The sequence below is a fragment of the Heterocephalus glaber genome, unplaced genomic scaffold (genome assembly GCF_053883595.1).
Source record: "Heterocephalus glaber isolate CG9 unplaced genomic scaffold, H.glaber_assembly_v1.0 deba00000809, whole genome shotgun sequence".
NCBI classification, from domain to species: domain Eukaryota; kingdom Metazoa; phylum Chordata; class Mammalia; order Rodentia; family Bathyergidae; genus Heterocephalus; species Heterocephalus glaber.
In genome coordinates, this window is record NW_028258163.1 from 1,903,227 (window position 1) to 1,920,442 (window position 17,216).

Consider the following 17,216-nt stretch of genomic DNA (forward strand, 5'->3'; position numbering starts at 1 on the left):
TATTTCACTTAAGAGTATGGCCTCAATATGCATCCATTTAGCCATAAATGTGTCTAGTTTCTCATTCTTTATAGGTCAGTAGTACTCCCTTTTATAAAAGAACCACATCTTCTTTATCCAGTCTCCAGTTGATGGGCACTTGGGCTGCTTCCAAGCTTTAGCTATTACAAACTGTGCCACTATAAACATGGGTGCACATATATCACTGTGGTATGATTCTTTTAATTCTTTGGGGAAGATACCCAGCAGGGGAATAGCTGGGTCAAATGGGACTTCCAGTCCTAGTTCTTTGAGGTATCTCCATACTGATTTCCACAGTGGTTGCACCAGTCTACACTCCCACCAACAATGGAGAACCATTGCTCTTTCCCCACAGCCCTGCCAGCATTTGTTATTGGTGACTTCTTGATAGCAGCCATTCTTTCTGGGGTGAGGTGGAATCTCAGTGTTGTTTTCATCTGCATCTCTCGAATGACCAGTGATGTTGAACATTTTTTCATATAATTATTTGCTGCTTCTACTTCTTTGAGAAATGTCTGTTCATTTCAGATGCCCATATTTGAATTGGGTCTTTGAATTTGGGGGGTCTGGGGCACTTATAACTTTCCTCTTAACTACTTTCACTGTGTCCCACAGATTCTGATACGTTGTGTTTTCATTCATTCTCATTTTATTCCAAGAATTTAAAAATTTCTCCTTTGATTTCTTTGGTGACCCATTGATTGATTGTTCAAGAGTCTGTTAAGCCAGGTGTGGTGGCACTATAGGTGGCACATCTATAATCCCAGCACTTGGAGGGTGAGGCAGGAGGATTGCCAGGAGTTTGAGGCCAGCCTGGCCTACATAGTGAGCTCAAGGCCAGACTGCACTGCAAAGCGAGACTGTCTCACACACACACAAAAAAAGAGTCTGTTAAATCCAGTTGCTTCTTAGCATAGGTTCTTTCTGATGTTTTCTTGTTGAGTTTTTGTCTGCTTGACGTAGTTGTGAAAGTGGGCTGATAAAGTCCTCCACCATGATTTTATTAGGGTCTGTTTGCCCTTTTACATCCAGTAATATTTGTTTATGAAATTGAGTATGCTGACATATGGTGCATACATATTTACCACTGTTTTCTCTTCTTGGTGAATTGTTCCTTTTACCAGTATGTAGTGGCCTTCTTTGTCTCTTCTGACCACTGTTGACTTCAAGTCTAATTTGTTGGATAACTACTCCTGTTTGCTTATGGGCTCCAGCTACTTGAAGTATTATTTTCTATCATCTTATCCAACTGAAAGTGTTCAGTTTTTGTATGTCTTTGAAGATGAGATGTGTTTCTTGAAGGCAACATATAGATAGATCTTGTTTTTTGATTCAATTTGTCTTTGTCTTTTAATGTGAGATTTAAGGCCATTTACATTGTGTTATTATTGAAAGATTTGTACTAATTCTTGTCATTTTGTTGTTCCCATATTTGATTCATTTGTTTTTCATTTGTTTATCTATTTTCTCAGTGAGATTTCTTCTTTCCCTTGTTACTGTCTTTTTTTTTTTAGTACTGGGATTTGAACTGAGGACCTTGCATTTTCGAGGCAGCCATGGCACCACTGAGCTAAATCCCTGGCCCTGTTGTCTTTTTAATCTGTGTTTAGAATTCCCTTTATTTTCTGCAATGCTGGCTTACTAGTCATTTATTTCAGTGCTTTATACTTCATGGAAGGTCTTTCTCCTTTTTTAAAAATTAATTTTATTGGTACATTTTAGGTATACAATATAATGACATTAGAAGGTCTTTATTTCTCCTTCAACTTTGAAGGACAGAGTTGCAGAATTATGATAGCAATCTAAGTTGGCAGTTATTTTCTTTATTTTCTATTTCACCATCCCAGAAAAGAGGAGGGAGACTGTTACAATACAGTAGACTGAAAAAAAACTAAACCCTAATAGCACTCAAGTTAATCCTAATAGTATGTATATAAAGAGAGGGAAAGAGAAAAGAAAAAAAGATATGAGTGAATTATTCAAGAGACAGAAGCCATGCCTGCCTGGCAACCTGATCACTTGTACGAAGAAGAAAAAAAAAAAAGAAGAAGGTGTGTGGGGGTCATAAAGAAAACATGCTACACCAGTGTCTTCAAGAGTTCTACCTAACCTCTTTTCCACCCAGTTCAGTGTTTCTGTTTTAATATTTAGATCTTTAATCCATTTTGATTTTAGTTTAGTGCATGGTGAGAGATATGGGTCTAGTTTTAATCTTTGGCGGATTGAAACCCAATTTTCCCAGCACCATTTATTAAAGAGGCTATCTTTCCTCCAGTGAGGGTGTTTGGCTCCTTTGTCAAAGGTGAGGTGTCTGAGGTGTCTGGAGTTGTTTCTGTATCCTCTAATCTGTTCCACTGGTCCTCAGGTCTGTTTCTTTGCCAGTACCAGGCTATTTTTAGCACAGTAGCTTTATAGGATAGTTTCAAGTTGGGGATTGTGAGAAATTAGAGACATTTTTTAGCTAAATGGTTGCACATTGAAGTGATACTCTTTTTTTTTTTTTTTTTGGTACTGGAGATTGAACTCGGGACCTTCTGCTTGCAAGGCAGGCGGCAGAACCACTGACCTAAATCCCCAGCCCCATGAAGTGATACTCTTAAGTGAAATAAATAGGACACACACGTGTAAATACCAAATAGTTTCTCTAGTGTGAGAAACTGAAAGTGTAAATAAGGACTAAAATATATAATAAATAATGTGAAATGGGAAGAAAAGGGGGGAAGGGGAAGTGGGAGGGGTAGGGGAAAGGAAAGAAGGGAATGGAATTAATATGAGAAAATGAAAAAATGGAAACAAAGTCTTTGCAAATAGGGAGGGATGGAGAGATTGAAGGGAGGGCAGGGGAAGGGGGAAAAATAAGAACCAAGACAGATTATGTAAAGGTGCAAATTTCCAATGATGAATATGGTGATATTGTATGCCTAAAATGTACCAATAAAATTAATTTTTAAAAATTAAAAAAAAGAAAGCAGACTAAGGAATTGAATATAAATGGAAGGTGAGAGAAGAGATAAAGAGATTTTATCTGACTTTGAACTGAGAGTAAAGCATAGTTAGATATGGCCAAGAAACAACTATTGATGTTACTATGTATGACTAAAAAACATAGAATATTTTAGGTGCTGCTTTAATAAATGCCATATATTATCTTTGTCCATTTTTAACTTTTTCCCTCCATGGTTCTGCTTCCTTCCTTTCTTTCATTTGTAACACCGACTTGGCTACAATAGGTTAAACTAAACAATGTTGATACAGTGCCAGTGTTGATACAGTGCAGCTCTTGAGCTCAACCTGAATTCATACCTGTCCCTAAAGAATGTTGTAATAAAGTCATGAAAGTGATTATTTTGCTAGACATGGTAGTATGTACCTGTAACTCCAGCTGTTGGGGAGGCTGAGGAGGAAGGTTATGAGTTCAGTGCCATCCTGGGAAAGAAAGCAAGCCCTTACTTCAAAAAATGTATATATTTAAAATCAATAACATTATCTGCTTCATCCATTTACTTATATAATCTTTGTATTTTTTTCTACTTTCTTGCAGAATTCACATTGTCCATTGAATGAAGAGGTAATTGCTCAAGCCAGGAAAATATTTCCTTCAGTAATAAAATACATTGTAGAACTGACTATATGGGAAGAGGAAAAACAACTGCCTCATGAACTACGGATAAGGTGGGAAAAATTCTCTAACAGGAAAGGATTTAATGATGGTTATTTATATTGCAAAGTATTGGTTAGGTATTTTGTGACTATTAGTTTATTACTATGAAAAAGTTATAGAGTTCTTTTGGGAGTACAGTATTTTCAAAATATTTATTTGTCTACCTTGCTAGACACTAAACAGAAGTCAAAAGAAGAGCTATTGCAAGCCCTCAATTTCTAGGAAAAGTCAACATTTTGGAGTTTTTTGTTTTATTTTGTGTTTTTGGTACTGGGTATCAAACTCAGGAACTTGTGCTTGCAAGGCAGGCGGTGGCACCTCTGAGCTAAATCCCCAGCCCAAGGTTTTGTTTTAAATTTATAAGAATTTAGCAGCCAACAGTCCTCATATCAAAAACCTGCCCCAGGGCCAGGGATTTAGCTCAGTGGTGCTGCCACCTGCCTGGCTCAGTGGTGGCGCTGCCTGCCTTGCAAGCACATCGTTCTGAATTCAATCCCCAGTACCAAAAACACCCTGCCCCATTTGATCCTGGCCTAGACCAACTTTGGGGTTCTCCAAGAGATTTTTGAACACCCTGGAACCTTGGAACAGTGTGTCTTCCTTTACTCCAGATCTTTAGTTCTTTACCCTATCAAGAAAATTTCATGGTGAGGATGAAGAAGTAGCCCTTTTCCTAATGGTTTGATAATATTTTGCTAGGGTTATTGCACTTGTAGGGATTTTAGTTAAAACCCAGTAATTTCTGATGGCAATTAAGTCTTTCAATGACAGTAATAGTTGGTCTTAACTTACAAATGCAAAATAGAATTCTAGACCTAATATGAAGATATATTTCCAGTGGGAAATTTTTCTTCCTTTATAATAGTGAGAATCTCACAAAAGTGCAACACATCTAAATACAGTTGCCTTTTTAGTTTATTGAGGTTTTTTGTTTGCTTTGCATAGGAGAGACAATTAAGGATTTTAATACGCAGAGACATTAAATGTGTTGTTTTGACTGTTAGTAATCCATAAACTTATTGGAGAAATAAAAGTATTGAGGAATTGTGTCTACAAATATTTTAATTTCAAATAGATGGTAATGTTTTGTTTTGTTTTGTTTTGGTACCGTGGATCGAACTCAGGTCCTTGAGCTTGCGGGACAGGTGGCAGAACCAATCCCTGGCAAATAGATGATAATGTATTTTAAGCCTTTTAAGAAATTGTAAGAAATTTTGTGTTGGTAAACATAATAAAAGCCACCTGCCTGCCAAAATAGGGGAGCTGCTTGAAGTTGTTGTGTACAGGTAGCGTTGGTCTTTGCATTCACGGATCTGAGTTTTGGTGCTTCTCCCTGCTTATTGGCATTATGGCCATAAATAAATCATAATAAAATAAATGAGTAAAATAAATGTACTATACCAGTATCACTGAAGTAGAAGGTAAACGCAAAAAGAAATACCATAAAATACGATAGAAACTAAATGTTAATAAAATCTTTTTTTGGGGGGGTAACGGATCAAACTCAGGACTTTGCACCTGTGAGGCAGGTGTGGCGCCACTGAGCTAAATCCCTGGCCCAATGAAATCTGATCATCATGGTGTTCTTGAAAGCTGAGAGGTTCAGGCCTGTCTCACTTTGTCAGAATGGGAGATAAACAATAATTAAAAGTGGTACTTCAGACCTACTGCCACTAAAATGAGACTTCTGAAAGTAATTTTTTAAAATGAAAGAAAAACATAGAAAAAGTTAATACTTTAATTGGGATTTTTTTTTTTTTTTTTTAGATAGTGATCCAGTATGTTCCCCAGCCTGGCTGTGAGCCCCTGGGCTTAAGAAATCCTCTTGCCTGGGCCCCCAGTAGCTAGGACTATAGTCACATGCCACCTCACCTTGCTTGGAATTTTGAATTCCATGTCAGTATACCACTTAAAATCATTTTCTATATCAGTATTTGGGGTTTTTTTTGGTACTAGGGGTCAAAGTCAGGACCTTGCTCTTGTGAGGCAGGCACTGAGCTAAATCCCCAGCTCTATATCAGTATTAACAGTGTTATTTTCCCACATGTAGGAAACTACATGGTGTTGCTTTAGTACAGACAAGTTATGTATTATTTTAGTTTGCTTTTAACTTGTTCCTTTATTTGTTGCAGTATCTAAATACATACCTTTTTTTTAAACAGGGAGAAAAATGAAAGATACTATTGTGTTCTTTTCAACGATGAACACCATTCATATGACCATGTCATATACAGTCTACAGAGAGCTCTTGACTGTGAACTTGCAGAGGCCCAATTGCATACCACTGCCATAGACAAAGAGGTTTGTGATCACCATTTGAATTATGCTGCTGTCTTATATCAGCTTCCTGGCAATCAAGGGTTGGCTGAGCCCTTGTCAAGTTCTTTTTTTTATTTTTTAAATTAATTTTATTGGTACATTTTAGGTATACAATTCATTTATATTTATCATTGGGTGTTTGTACCTATACATGATATATCTTGGTTCTTATTTTTTTCCCCATTACCTGTGTGCCTTTCACCCCCTCTGCCCTTACCTATTTACACAGATTTCATTTCCTTTTTTTTTCCTTTTCTCATAGTTTTTCTTTCCTTCTTTTCCTTTCCCCTTCCCCTCCCTTCACTCCTTCGTCTTTGGACCTTTTTTCCTATTTCAAATTATCAGTTATTCATGTTAATCATGTTGACCCTTGTTTACACTATCAGTTTCTCACACTAGTGAAACTATTCGATATTTACACACATGTGTCCTATTTATTTCACTTAAGAGTATGACCTTGATATGCATCCATTTAGCTGTAAATGACTCTAGTTTTTCATTCTTTATGGCTGAGTAGTACTCCATTTTATTAAAAAAACACATTTTCTTTATCCAGTTTCCAGTTGATGGGCACTTGGGCTGCTTCCAAGCTTTACCTGTTACAAACTGTGCCACTATGAACATGGGTGCACATGTATCACTGTAGTAGGATTCTTTTAATTCTTTTGGGAAGATACCCAGCAGGGGAATAGCTGGGTCATATGGGACCTCTAGTCATACTTCTTTGAGGTATCTCCATGCTGACTTCCACAGTGGTTGCACCAGTCTGCACTCCCACCAGCAACGGAGAAGGGTTCCTTTCTCCCCACACCCCTGCCAGCATTTGTTATTGGTTGATTTCTTGATAGCAGCCATTCTTTCTGGGGTGAGGTGGAATCTCAGGGTTGTTTTCATCTGCATCTCTCAAATGATGAGTGATGTTGAACATTTTTTCATAAATTTGTTTGCTGCTTTTACTTCTTTGTCTGAGAAATGTCTGTTCATTTCAGATGCCCATTTTTGAATTGGGTCTTTGAATTTGGGGGCTGTGATTTTTTTCAATTCTTTATGTATTCTAGATAGTAGTCCTTTGTCTGGCTAAAAATTTTTTCCAATATTGTAGGTTGTTTGTTAGCTCTGTTGGTGGTTTCTTTTGCAGTGCAGAAGCTTTTTAATAAGATGAGATCCCAGTTGCTGATTCTTTCTGCTAGTTCCCATGCTGCTGAGGTTTTGTTCATGAAATCTTTTCCTATGCCAGTATCTTCAAGAGTTCTACCTAACTTATCTTCCAACAGGTTTAGTGTTTCTGTCTTAATATTTATATCTTTAATCCACTTCGATCTTAGTTTAGTGCATGGTGATGGGTATGGGTCTAATTTTAATCTTTGGCAGGCTGAGATCCAGTTTTTCAAAGATGAGGTGGCTGAGCATGTCTGGAATTGTTTCTGGATCTTCTAATTTATTCTACTGATCCTCAGGTCTGTTCCTTTGCCAGTACCATGCTGATTTTATCACAGTAGCTTTGTAGTATAGTTTCAAGTTGGGGATTGTGATACCCCCAGGTATGTCTCTGTTGCCTAGAATTGCTTTTGCTATTCTAGGTCTCTTATGGTTCCAAATGAATTTTTGCATTATTTTCTCTAGTTCTGTGAAGTATATTGTTGGAATTTCATTTGGGATTGCATTGAGTCTATATAGTAGTTTTGGAAGTATGGCCATTTTCACTATATTGGTTCTTCCTACCCAGGAGCAAGGGATGTCTTTCCATTTTCTTGTATCCTCCTCGAACTCCTTTTTCAGAGTGCTGTAGTTTTCAGTGTAGAGGTCTTTTGCTTCCTTTGTTAGATTGATTCCTAGATATTTCATTTTTTTGGATGCTATTGTAAATGGAATTGTTTCCCTAATTTCTCTCTCAGTGAGTCTGTTATTTGTGTACAAGAAGGCTATTGTTTTTTGAGTGTTGACTTTGTATCCAGCTACTCTACTGAATCTGTCAATTAAGTCTAGAAGTCTTCTGGCAGAGTTTTTTGGGTCTTCTATGTAAAGTATCATATCATCAGCAAATAATGACAGTTTAACTTCTTCTTTTCCTATCTTTATTCCTTTTATTTCTTTCTCTTTTCTAATTGCTCTGGCTAATGTTTCCAGAACAGTATTGAACAGGAGTGGTGATAGTGGGCGTCCTTGTCTTGTTCTTGATTTTAGCATGAAAGTTTTCAGTTTTTGACCATTTAGTATGATGTTGGCTGTTGGTTTTTCATAGATAGCCTTAATCAGGTTAAGATAAAGACCTTCTATTCCAATTTTCTGTAGGATTTTTAATCATGAATCGGTGCTGGATTTTGTGGAATGCTTTTTCTGCATCTATTGAGATGATTATATGGTTTTTGTCCTTGACTGTATTAATATAGTATATTACATTTATTGATTTACGAATGTTGAACCATCCTTGCCTCCCTGGGATAAATCCGACTTGGTCAGGGTACATGATCTTCTTGATGACCCTCTGTATTCTGTTTGCCAGTATCTTGTTGAGGATTTTTGCATCTGTGTTCATTAGGGAGATTGGCCTGTAGTTCTCTTTTTGGGTTGGGTCTTTCCCTGGTTTTGGAATCAAAGTAACACTTGCTTCTAGGACTGAATTTGGAAGTATTGCTTCCCTTTCAATTTCCTTGATGAGTTTAAAGAGTAATGGCGTTAGTTCTTCTTCTTCTTTTTTTTTAGTTCTTTAAATGTCTTGTAAAATTCAGCAGTGAAGCCATCCAGACCTGGGCTTTTCTTTGTTGGTAAATATTTTATTACATTTTCAATTTCACTCATTGTAATTGGGGTGTTTAGAATTTCTTTATCTTCTTCATTTAACTTTGACAATTCATATGTATCTAGGAACCTGCCCATTTCTTCTGTGTTTTCCTTTTTATTGGAGTAGAGGTTCTTGAAGTAGGTATTGATGATCCTCTGGATTTCTGTTGGATCTGTTGTAACTTCAGCTTTTTCATTCTTAATTGCATGTATTTGTGCCTTTTCTTTCCTTTTTTTGATAAGGTTGGCTAAAGGTTTATCGATTTTATTTATTCTTTCAAAAAACCAACTCTTTGATTCATTGATTTTTTTTGTATTGTTCTCTTAGTCTCCATTGCATTGATTTCTGCCCTGATCTTTATAATTTCCTCTCTTGTACGAGCTTTGGATTCGTTATACTCTTCTTTTTCTAGGAGCTTGAGGTTCTGCATTAGGTTATTTATCTGAGCTTTCTCTGTTTTCCTAATATGGGCATTCACTGCTATGAATTTCCCGCATAGAACTGCTTTCATTGTGTCCCATAGATTCCTGTATGTTGTACTGGCATTTTCATTTACTTGTACAAACTGTTTAATTTCTTCTTTAATTACTTCTGTGACCCATTGGTTGTTCAAGAGGGTGTTATTCAGTTTCCATGTGTTTGTTGGGATTTTGCGGTTTCTTATGTTATTGATCTCCAATTTTATTGCACTATGGTCTGATAATATACAGAGGGTAACTTCCATTCTTTTACATTGACTTAGACATGTCCTATGAGCTAGCATGTGGTCTATTCTGGAGAATGACCCGTGTGCAGCCAAAAAGAATGTGTATTCCAGTTTTGTATGGTGGAACACTCTATAAACATCTATTAAGTCCATTTGTTCAATAGCTTGGTTCAGTTCTAGAATTTCCTTGTTAACTTTTTGTCTAGATGATCTATTTGTAATAGTGGGGTATTGAGGTACCCCACTACTGTTGTGTTAGTGTTTATTTGGTTTTTCATGTCTATTAATATTTGTTTTGTATAGTTGGCATTCGTATTTGATGCATATATATTTATCTCTTCCTCTTGGATTGTTCCCTTCTCAAGGATGCAGTGACCATCTTTGTCTCTCTTAATTAGTTTTGGTTTGAAATCTACTTTGTCTGCAAATAAGATTGCTACCCCTGCTTTCTTCTGGATTCCTGTGGCGTGGAGAACTGTTTTCTATCCTTTTACTTACAGTCTGTGAGTTTCTTTTTGAGTTAGGTGTGTTTCTTGTATACAGCATATTGCTGCATTTTCCTTTTTAATCCATTCTGCCAGTCTGTTTCTTTTGATTGGTGAATTGAGGCCATCAACATTGATGGTTATAATTGAGAGATATGGATTTATCCTTGTCATGCTGTTTTACTTTTGTTGGCTCTTTTATTTCTTATTTTTTCCCCCTTTCCCTTTAGTGTCTTACCTTGCCTGGTGGCTTCCCTCTGTTGGGCCTCATGGAGTTGGAGTTGTGGCCTTCATTGCTTTTTTCTAGGATATTGTTTAGAATTGCTTGTAGTGCTGGTTTGGTGTTCATGAAATTTCTCAGGTGTTCTTTGTCATGGAAGTATCTAATTTCCCCATCGATTTTGAAAGATAATTTTGCAGGATACAACAGTCTAGGTTGGAAGTTATTTTCTTTGAGGGCTTGAAATACTTCACTCCTGGCTCTCCTTGATTTGAGGGTTTGTGTTGAAAAGTCTGCTGTGATTCTGATGGGCTTTCCTTTGTAGGTGATTTGTTTCTTTTCTCTAACTGCTTGTAGGATTTTGTTTTTCTGTTGGGTTTCTGGGATCTTGACTATTACATGTCTAGATGTAGATTTTTTTTGATCATGGCTAGTTGGAGTATGCCTCATTTATCTGTATGTCCAATTCTCTACCTCTGTCTGGGAAGTTTTCCACTATTACTTCTGTGAGCAGTTTTTTTACATCAATTGTGCTTTCTCCTGTTTTTTCATGGACTCCTCTCAGTCTTATGTTATTCTTCTTTGCATCATCTAACAGTTGTTGGATTGATTTCTCGTGGTCCCTTACTAGTTTTAAGAAATCCCTATTTTCATGGTCTCTAATCGCAATTCTGTCTTCTATATCTGATATTCTATCTTCAGATTCCCTTAATCGGCTGTGGATACTTTCAATGGAGTGTTTGATCTCCTGAATATCTATTTGAATCTGTTTCATGGATTCCATTTCTTTCATATGTTGGGCGATCATAGTTTCCATTTCTTTCTTAATTCTGGGTATTCATGGCTTCCAGCATGTTTCTGAGCTCATCTATTTTTTTTATCTATTTCTGTTCTAGATCCTCTAATCATGTCTTTCACTCTGCTCACCATCTCTGTAGATATCTGGGAGATTATTTCTGCTTTGAATTTTTCTTGAGCCTCATTCATCTGTTTTGTTACTTCCTGTGCTATCAGTTCAGGGTATCCAGGTGGTTGGTTATGGGACTTTTCCATCTCATTTCCCCTAGGATTTACCCTTGGTGGGGTGGAAGTCTGAGTTTGTGCCTTGCTTAAATGTCTTCTCATTTTTGTTTTTGGTACTGTCCTTGGTTTAACTCCTGGGTTGATAGTTTGAAATTGCTTCTTGTAGGCATCTTTGTTGCTTGTAATTAGAACCCTTATGGAATGATTGCTTCTCAGAGGTGTCTTCCAGATATAGCTGGTCCTTAAGTTTTGAGTCTCTAATGGCTCTGAGGCTGTCTCATTTTCATTATACCAGGAAAGAGAACTGATTAGATCAATCACAACACCTTAGCCCAAGTGATACAATCATCAACACCATTGCATCAAGTACATCTTTGAAAATGACATTTTGTGGTAGTTATTAATCTGTCACCTTTAGCTGTGTGAATTAAATCAAGATCGAGGAACAACCCAACATAGAGTGAATAAACTGTTCAATATAACAACTTTACCCTTTGGGATGGGGAGTTAGGGGTTGGGGAGGGAGGGGCAGATGGGAAGAAGGATAGGGGAAGGTTAGCAGTGTGCCCAGAGGACACAGGTGAGAAGGAAAAAGAGAATAATAGGAAAATAAAGAAGAACTCCGAATGAGAACCAAAACAGGGACAAAAAGGGAAGATGAACAATGTGGGAAAGCAAGAGAGTGAGTGTAAGAGAGAGAGAAAGGAAAGAGAAAAGAAAGAAGAAAAGAAAAGAAAAAAAAGGAGAGAAAAATACTTGCAAAGAGCAGGAAAAAAAATAAAGAGGACCAAAAGAAAAGAAAAGAGAAAAAAACCCAAACTAATAATATTAATTTTGGGAATAAATAAAAACAAGATATAGGGCCTCTTTCAGGGTATGTCTCTGCTGTCACAATAGACAACGTGGGTAGCAGGGTGCAGATATAAGTCAATGAGTCTCAGCAAGCTAGTCGCAGACCCATGAGATTCAGGCAGATTTCTGGCTGCAAGTCCCAAGTTGAGCTCCCTGTCCTCCTGCAGGGTTGATCTCTGCGGAGTTGTATTGCAGGTTCCAGCTGCCCTTCCCCTGAAGATAGACCCAGTCCTGATGGGAGGTGAAGATGACTCCAACTTACCCAGTACCGTGGTCTGGTGGTCCGGTGTCCTCTGCGTCTTTGTAGTGTGGAACCAGGTGGCTGTGCAGAGAAGGAGCCAGAGGAGCGGGGTGGGGGTGTCCAGTAGATTGCTGCTGGGGCGTGTTCCACGCGACTTGCGACCTCGGTAGGGCATCCCCAAGTTCTTTAGTATTATGTTAAGTACAGTCACACCCTCCATTTATTCCTTACATCTTGGGTAGATTGGTTAGGACTTTGATTTTGTATGTGTATGCTTCATAGTTTTAGATAAGTATTTATAACTTTTTATTCTAAATGATAAGAAAGTTACTGAGTATATTTAATAAAGAATAGATAAAAATGGCAGCTTCATGCTCTTCTGGTCTTCTAATTTATTGCATGAATTAGGAAATGTTGATCATTTCTAAAATTTCAACATGATTTATATTATTTTTATTTTTGGGTTTTTTTTTTTTTTTTTTTTTGAGATAGGATCTTGCTATATAGTTCATGCTGGCCTTGAAGTCACTATGTAGCCCAGGCTCACCTTCAGTTTGCAGCAATCCTCCTTCCTTAGCCTCCTGAGTGCTGGGATTACAGGCATGTGCCACCACACCTGGCCCTTTATAAAATAATAGTCTATGGTGTAGTTTTTATTTAACATCCATCCAAAGCAAAAATGAGTTCTTTAGGTGATACACATGTCTGAAGGGAATATTAACCTATTCCCTATCCTTGAGAAGAATATAATGTAATAGAAAAACACCACGATACTGATAACTCAATCCCCGTGCCCCAGCGATGGGAATTGAGCCCAGGTCTTTGCTCATGGTAGGCAGGCACTCTACTTCTGAGCTATGTCCCCAGTTCAAAACTTTCCATTTTTCTTAACTTCTTTTTTAAATAAATGGTTTAATATAGCCATAGAATAGATGGTTAATTTCATCTCTGTGTGTTTCTTATATGTCTTATAAGATTGCAGATCTTTTCTTTTTTTTGGTACTGGGGATCGAACTCAGGTCCTTGCGCTTGCGCAGCAGCGGGCGAAACCACTGAGCTAAATCCCCGGCCCAAGATTGCAGATCTTTAAAGAAAGGGCAAATGAGCTGAGAAAAAGGGGGTATGAACAGTTAATAATATTGGCTAACATTTGCTAAGCATTTGTATAGACACAGTTGACTTTGAATGTAATATTTCATTTACACCTGAGAACAACCCTTTCAGATAGGTACTGTTATTGTCTATTTCATAAACCCATGCTCTGTACCTTGAGGACGCAAAGGACCAATATCTTGGCATACCTGTAAGCCTGTCCAGGTGTACAAGAATTCTGGTTAGAATGTACTCTTTAGACTTTTTCATGTGACTCCTGTAGAGAGCTTATTAAAAGTGAAAGAGGGCCAGGGATTTAGCTCAGTGGTACCATACCTGCCTCATAAGCACAAGGTCCTGAGTTTGATCCCTGGTACTGAAAAAAAGTATAAGTTTTGATTTTGTAATTTTGATATGGGGCATACAGTTCTTCATTTATAACACATTCTCAGATGATTTTGATACATTCAATCCAAGGAACCATATTTTGACTAGCATGAATCTTTTCCACCATTTCTCTGCTATGTAAATAACTCTGGCCAGGCGTGGGAGGCCAGAGGCAGGATTACCCATAATCTCGGCACTCAAAAGGCCAAGGCAGGATTGCCTCAAGTTTGAGATCAGCTTGGGCTACATAATGAGTTCAAGGCCAGCCTGAACTATAGAGTGAGAGCCTGTCTTGAAAAACCAAAATAATAACAATAATAATAATAACAACAACAATTCTGACTTTGCTCAAAGGCTAAAGAGATCAGTTGTTCCCTGATATTGTTAGCATATAAAAATGAACTGAGTTTTCTCCTAAGCTTTGGATGGTGTCTTAAGTCAGACATGGTCAAGATGAGGTAGTAAATCTATGATAATGGTTACTATTTCAAGGTCACTGTTTCCAGATTACTTAAAATGTAACTCATCTCTAAAGTTTTATTGGTGTTGTTGTTGTTGTTTTATACTCTGTGGTTGGTAGTTCCCTGAAATCAGATTTACTGAAAATAAGTAGAAAGCATGAGTATGAGTGAGTTTGAGGAGGGATGGTTGAAAGGTGTATTTATCTACACATTTCGAGGTTGAGAAGAGATAAGTGAGGGATTTCTGAAGGAAGACAAAACAAGTGACAATTTGGAAGGCAAGAAAAAAGAAAGAACAAGAAGAAAACCAGTAAGAGGAAGGAAGGGAGGAAAAATGTCAGAGAAAATAAAAGAAAGTGAGTGTGTGTGTGTGCGCGCGAGACTGTGGATTAAACCAGGTCTTTTGCCTTGAGCCACATTCCCAGCCAATTTTTTTTTTTTTTTCAGTACTTGGGATTAAACTCAGGACCTTGAGTTTGTGAGATAGGCAGCAGCACCACTGAGCTAAATTCTGGTCCCCACCAGTCAATTTTTTATTTCAAGATAGAGTCTTGCTAAATTTCCCAGACTGAACTTGAACTTGTGTCCTCCTGTCTCAGCTTCCCAGAGTCCTGGGATTACAAGATGTGGCACTACATTAGCTCAGACTGATTTCTTTTAGAACAACCCAATGAAGAAGTTTTGCTTGCAGATGGCAATCTGTCAAATGGTTTAAGAACTCTATAATTTATTTCTTATGTTTGTTTTCTTCAGCTGTTTGTCTTACGACAATAAACTCATACTCTCCATGCTCTGTTTTCTTCTCTCCACTCTCTCCCCTTCAATAAATACCAGTTTATGATAATCTCAGTCAGTTCACTAAACATTCCTATAGGCACTGAGAGGAAATGCAAAGATTCGTCAGATTATTCTCTGTCTTCAAAGGATTATTTTCATGAAAGAAACAGGCATTCAAGATCATTTTAAAGATGTATGTTGCTCTTTCCCAGTCCACATTTTACCACTTTATATATATGGTTAACATTGTATATTCTAAGAAACAATCTTAGTAAACCTGAAGATACAATATTCCTAAACTGTTACTGTTGAGCTACTATGATCTTAGGACTCTGTAAAAACACATACAGGTATGCTAAGCCACTTTCCCAGGAGAAGATTTCTCTTGGGAAAGTATGGGGCTGTACTGTGTTGACTTCAAATGGTATGAAAGGATCTAAGTCTTCCAGTGTAATGTCTTTGTCCCATTTTATCTTTTTCCCTACCACCACCTTTGTCTTTATTAGAAACATGTTTATTTCAAATTGAACTTCAAGTGATTTATTTTTATTTGTTTGTTTTGTGGAACTAAGGATTGAACCCAGGGCTTTGGCACTGAGCTACATTCCCAGCCTTTTCCTTAATTTTTATTTTGAGACCATGTCACTAAGTCACTGCATTGCCCAGGCTGGGATAAACTTGAGATCCTCCTGGCTTGGCTGCCCAGAGGTCTGGGATTACAGACATTTGCCACTACACCTGGCAAGTGACTTAAATTCTGTTGGCTCTTATTTGGCAAGATGGTCGCTGCCAAGGTTGTAACTTTACTGCACCTTTTGAAGCCAGGATTTCTTCTTGTGGCTGGGTGTAGATGACAGAGAATTTTGCATTACATGAATTCCAACTTTAAGGAAAGGAATTTTAACACATCCTTATGACAGAATGTGGTAAAGCTATCTTCCTTGCCCACTGGATTGATCTGGATTCCTTCTGTGCTGCAACAACCCACAAATGACATGGAGAAGGGTTATGGAAAAGATTTCATCAAATTCCTGTACCCTGACTTGATGCTATTCCCTTCTTTCTTCTTCACCCCAATTCCTTGTAATACTCATATATAAGTAATTTTCAAAAAATTATTCACCTTTCTCTCCTTCTACCTACTTGGAGAATAACCAGATTGATGTTAATGTGTTAGTGATTTTTATTTTAGGCACTTAGATTTGAAAAGAATTTTGGAGTTCTTGTATTTTTTAATTGGTAGAATTTTTTAAAATTATTGAGTAATATTTAGGAAATTTGTGTGAGGCAGGGCCTCACCAAAATGCTAAGTTACTGAGGAAAGGCTCACCTTACAATTTTCTTGCCATAGCCTCTCAGGATGCAGGGATTACAGGCATGGACCACCATGCCTAGATGAATTCATGTATTTTTTTAAGTCAATAGCCACTAAAGTAATTGTATTATGTATTAATCATTCAGACTGATCGGAAAAGGGAGCCCTCTATACTCAAAAATGTTTGAGAGTTTTTAACCTAGGATTTTAAAAGAGGCTGTACTTAAAGATAAAATAATAGCAACTGATGGCAACAGTAGTTAAAAGATTTACTCAGAGCCTCTGCAGGATTTTATTACCAATGATAATAAAACAGTAATGGCCCTTTACATAGAGTTCCCTTGGTGCTAGACACTTGGGAAAACCCTTGCAAACCCTCTATGGGTCACGCTCTAGCATTCTTTCCATGTTCCTTGAGGCAAAGGACATGATAATCACTCACATTCCTCTTCTCTGCTCTCCTCTCTCTCGTCAAAATGGAAAGGCTGAGGCTGCAGCCACTTGGATGCTGTTTGGTTTGACTTGTTCTGAGTTCTCAGGATCCAATAGGTGATGGTCATTACAAAAATCTTTCTAATGAATGGTCACAGGCTCATTCAAAACAGATGGTAGACCTGGGTGTGGTGGCACATGTGTTGGCCTGTAATCCCAGCACTTGGAAGGCTGAGGCTGGAGAAACACCAAGAGTTCAAGGCCAGCCTGGGCTACAGAGTGAGTCCCGTCTCAAAAAAAAAACGGTAGGATGCGAGGTACATCACAATAAGGTAAAAATAGACTTCATGGCTAGATGAGATTGTGTGGTACTTAGCCTGTTTTATAAATCCAGAAAGATATATATTTGTATATACATGTGCAGTGTATCTATTTTTGTTTT

At 37.6% G+C, this 17,216-nt stretch overlaps 1 protein-coding gene across 5 annotated transcripts in view; it reads left to right on the plus strand.

The window, feature by feature from the left end:
- The window catches only part of Ubr1 (ubiquitin protein ligase E3 component n-recognin 1), a 190,835-nt gene that overhangs the window by 60,245 nt on the left and 113,374 nt on the right, over nucleotides 1-17,216 (plus strand). For all 5 annotated transcript variants that reach the window (XR_002388329.2, XM_021241737.2, XM_013078437.3 and 2 more), the window contains exons 5-6: nucleotides 3,563-3,693; nucleotides 5,845-5,983. Coding sequence is in view for 4 of the 5 variants with exons in the window: in XM_021241737.2 (XP_021097396.1) it covers nucleotides 3,563-3,693; nucleotides 5,845-5,983 (270 nt within the window). In the remaining variant the exon portion in view is untranslated. The remainder of the gene's footprint in view (nucleotides 1-3,562; nucleotides 3,694-5,844; nucleotides 5,984-17,216) is intronic.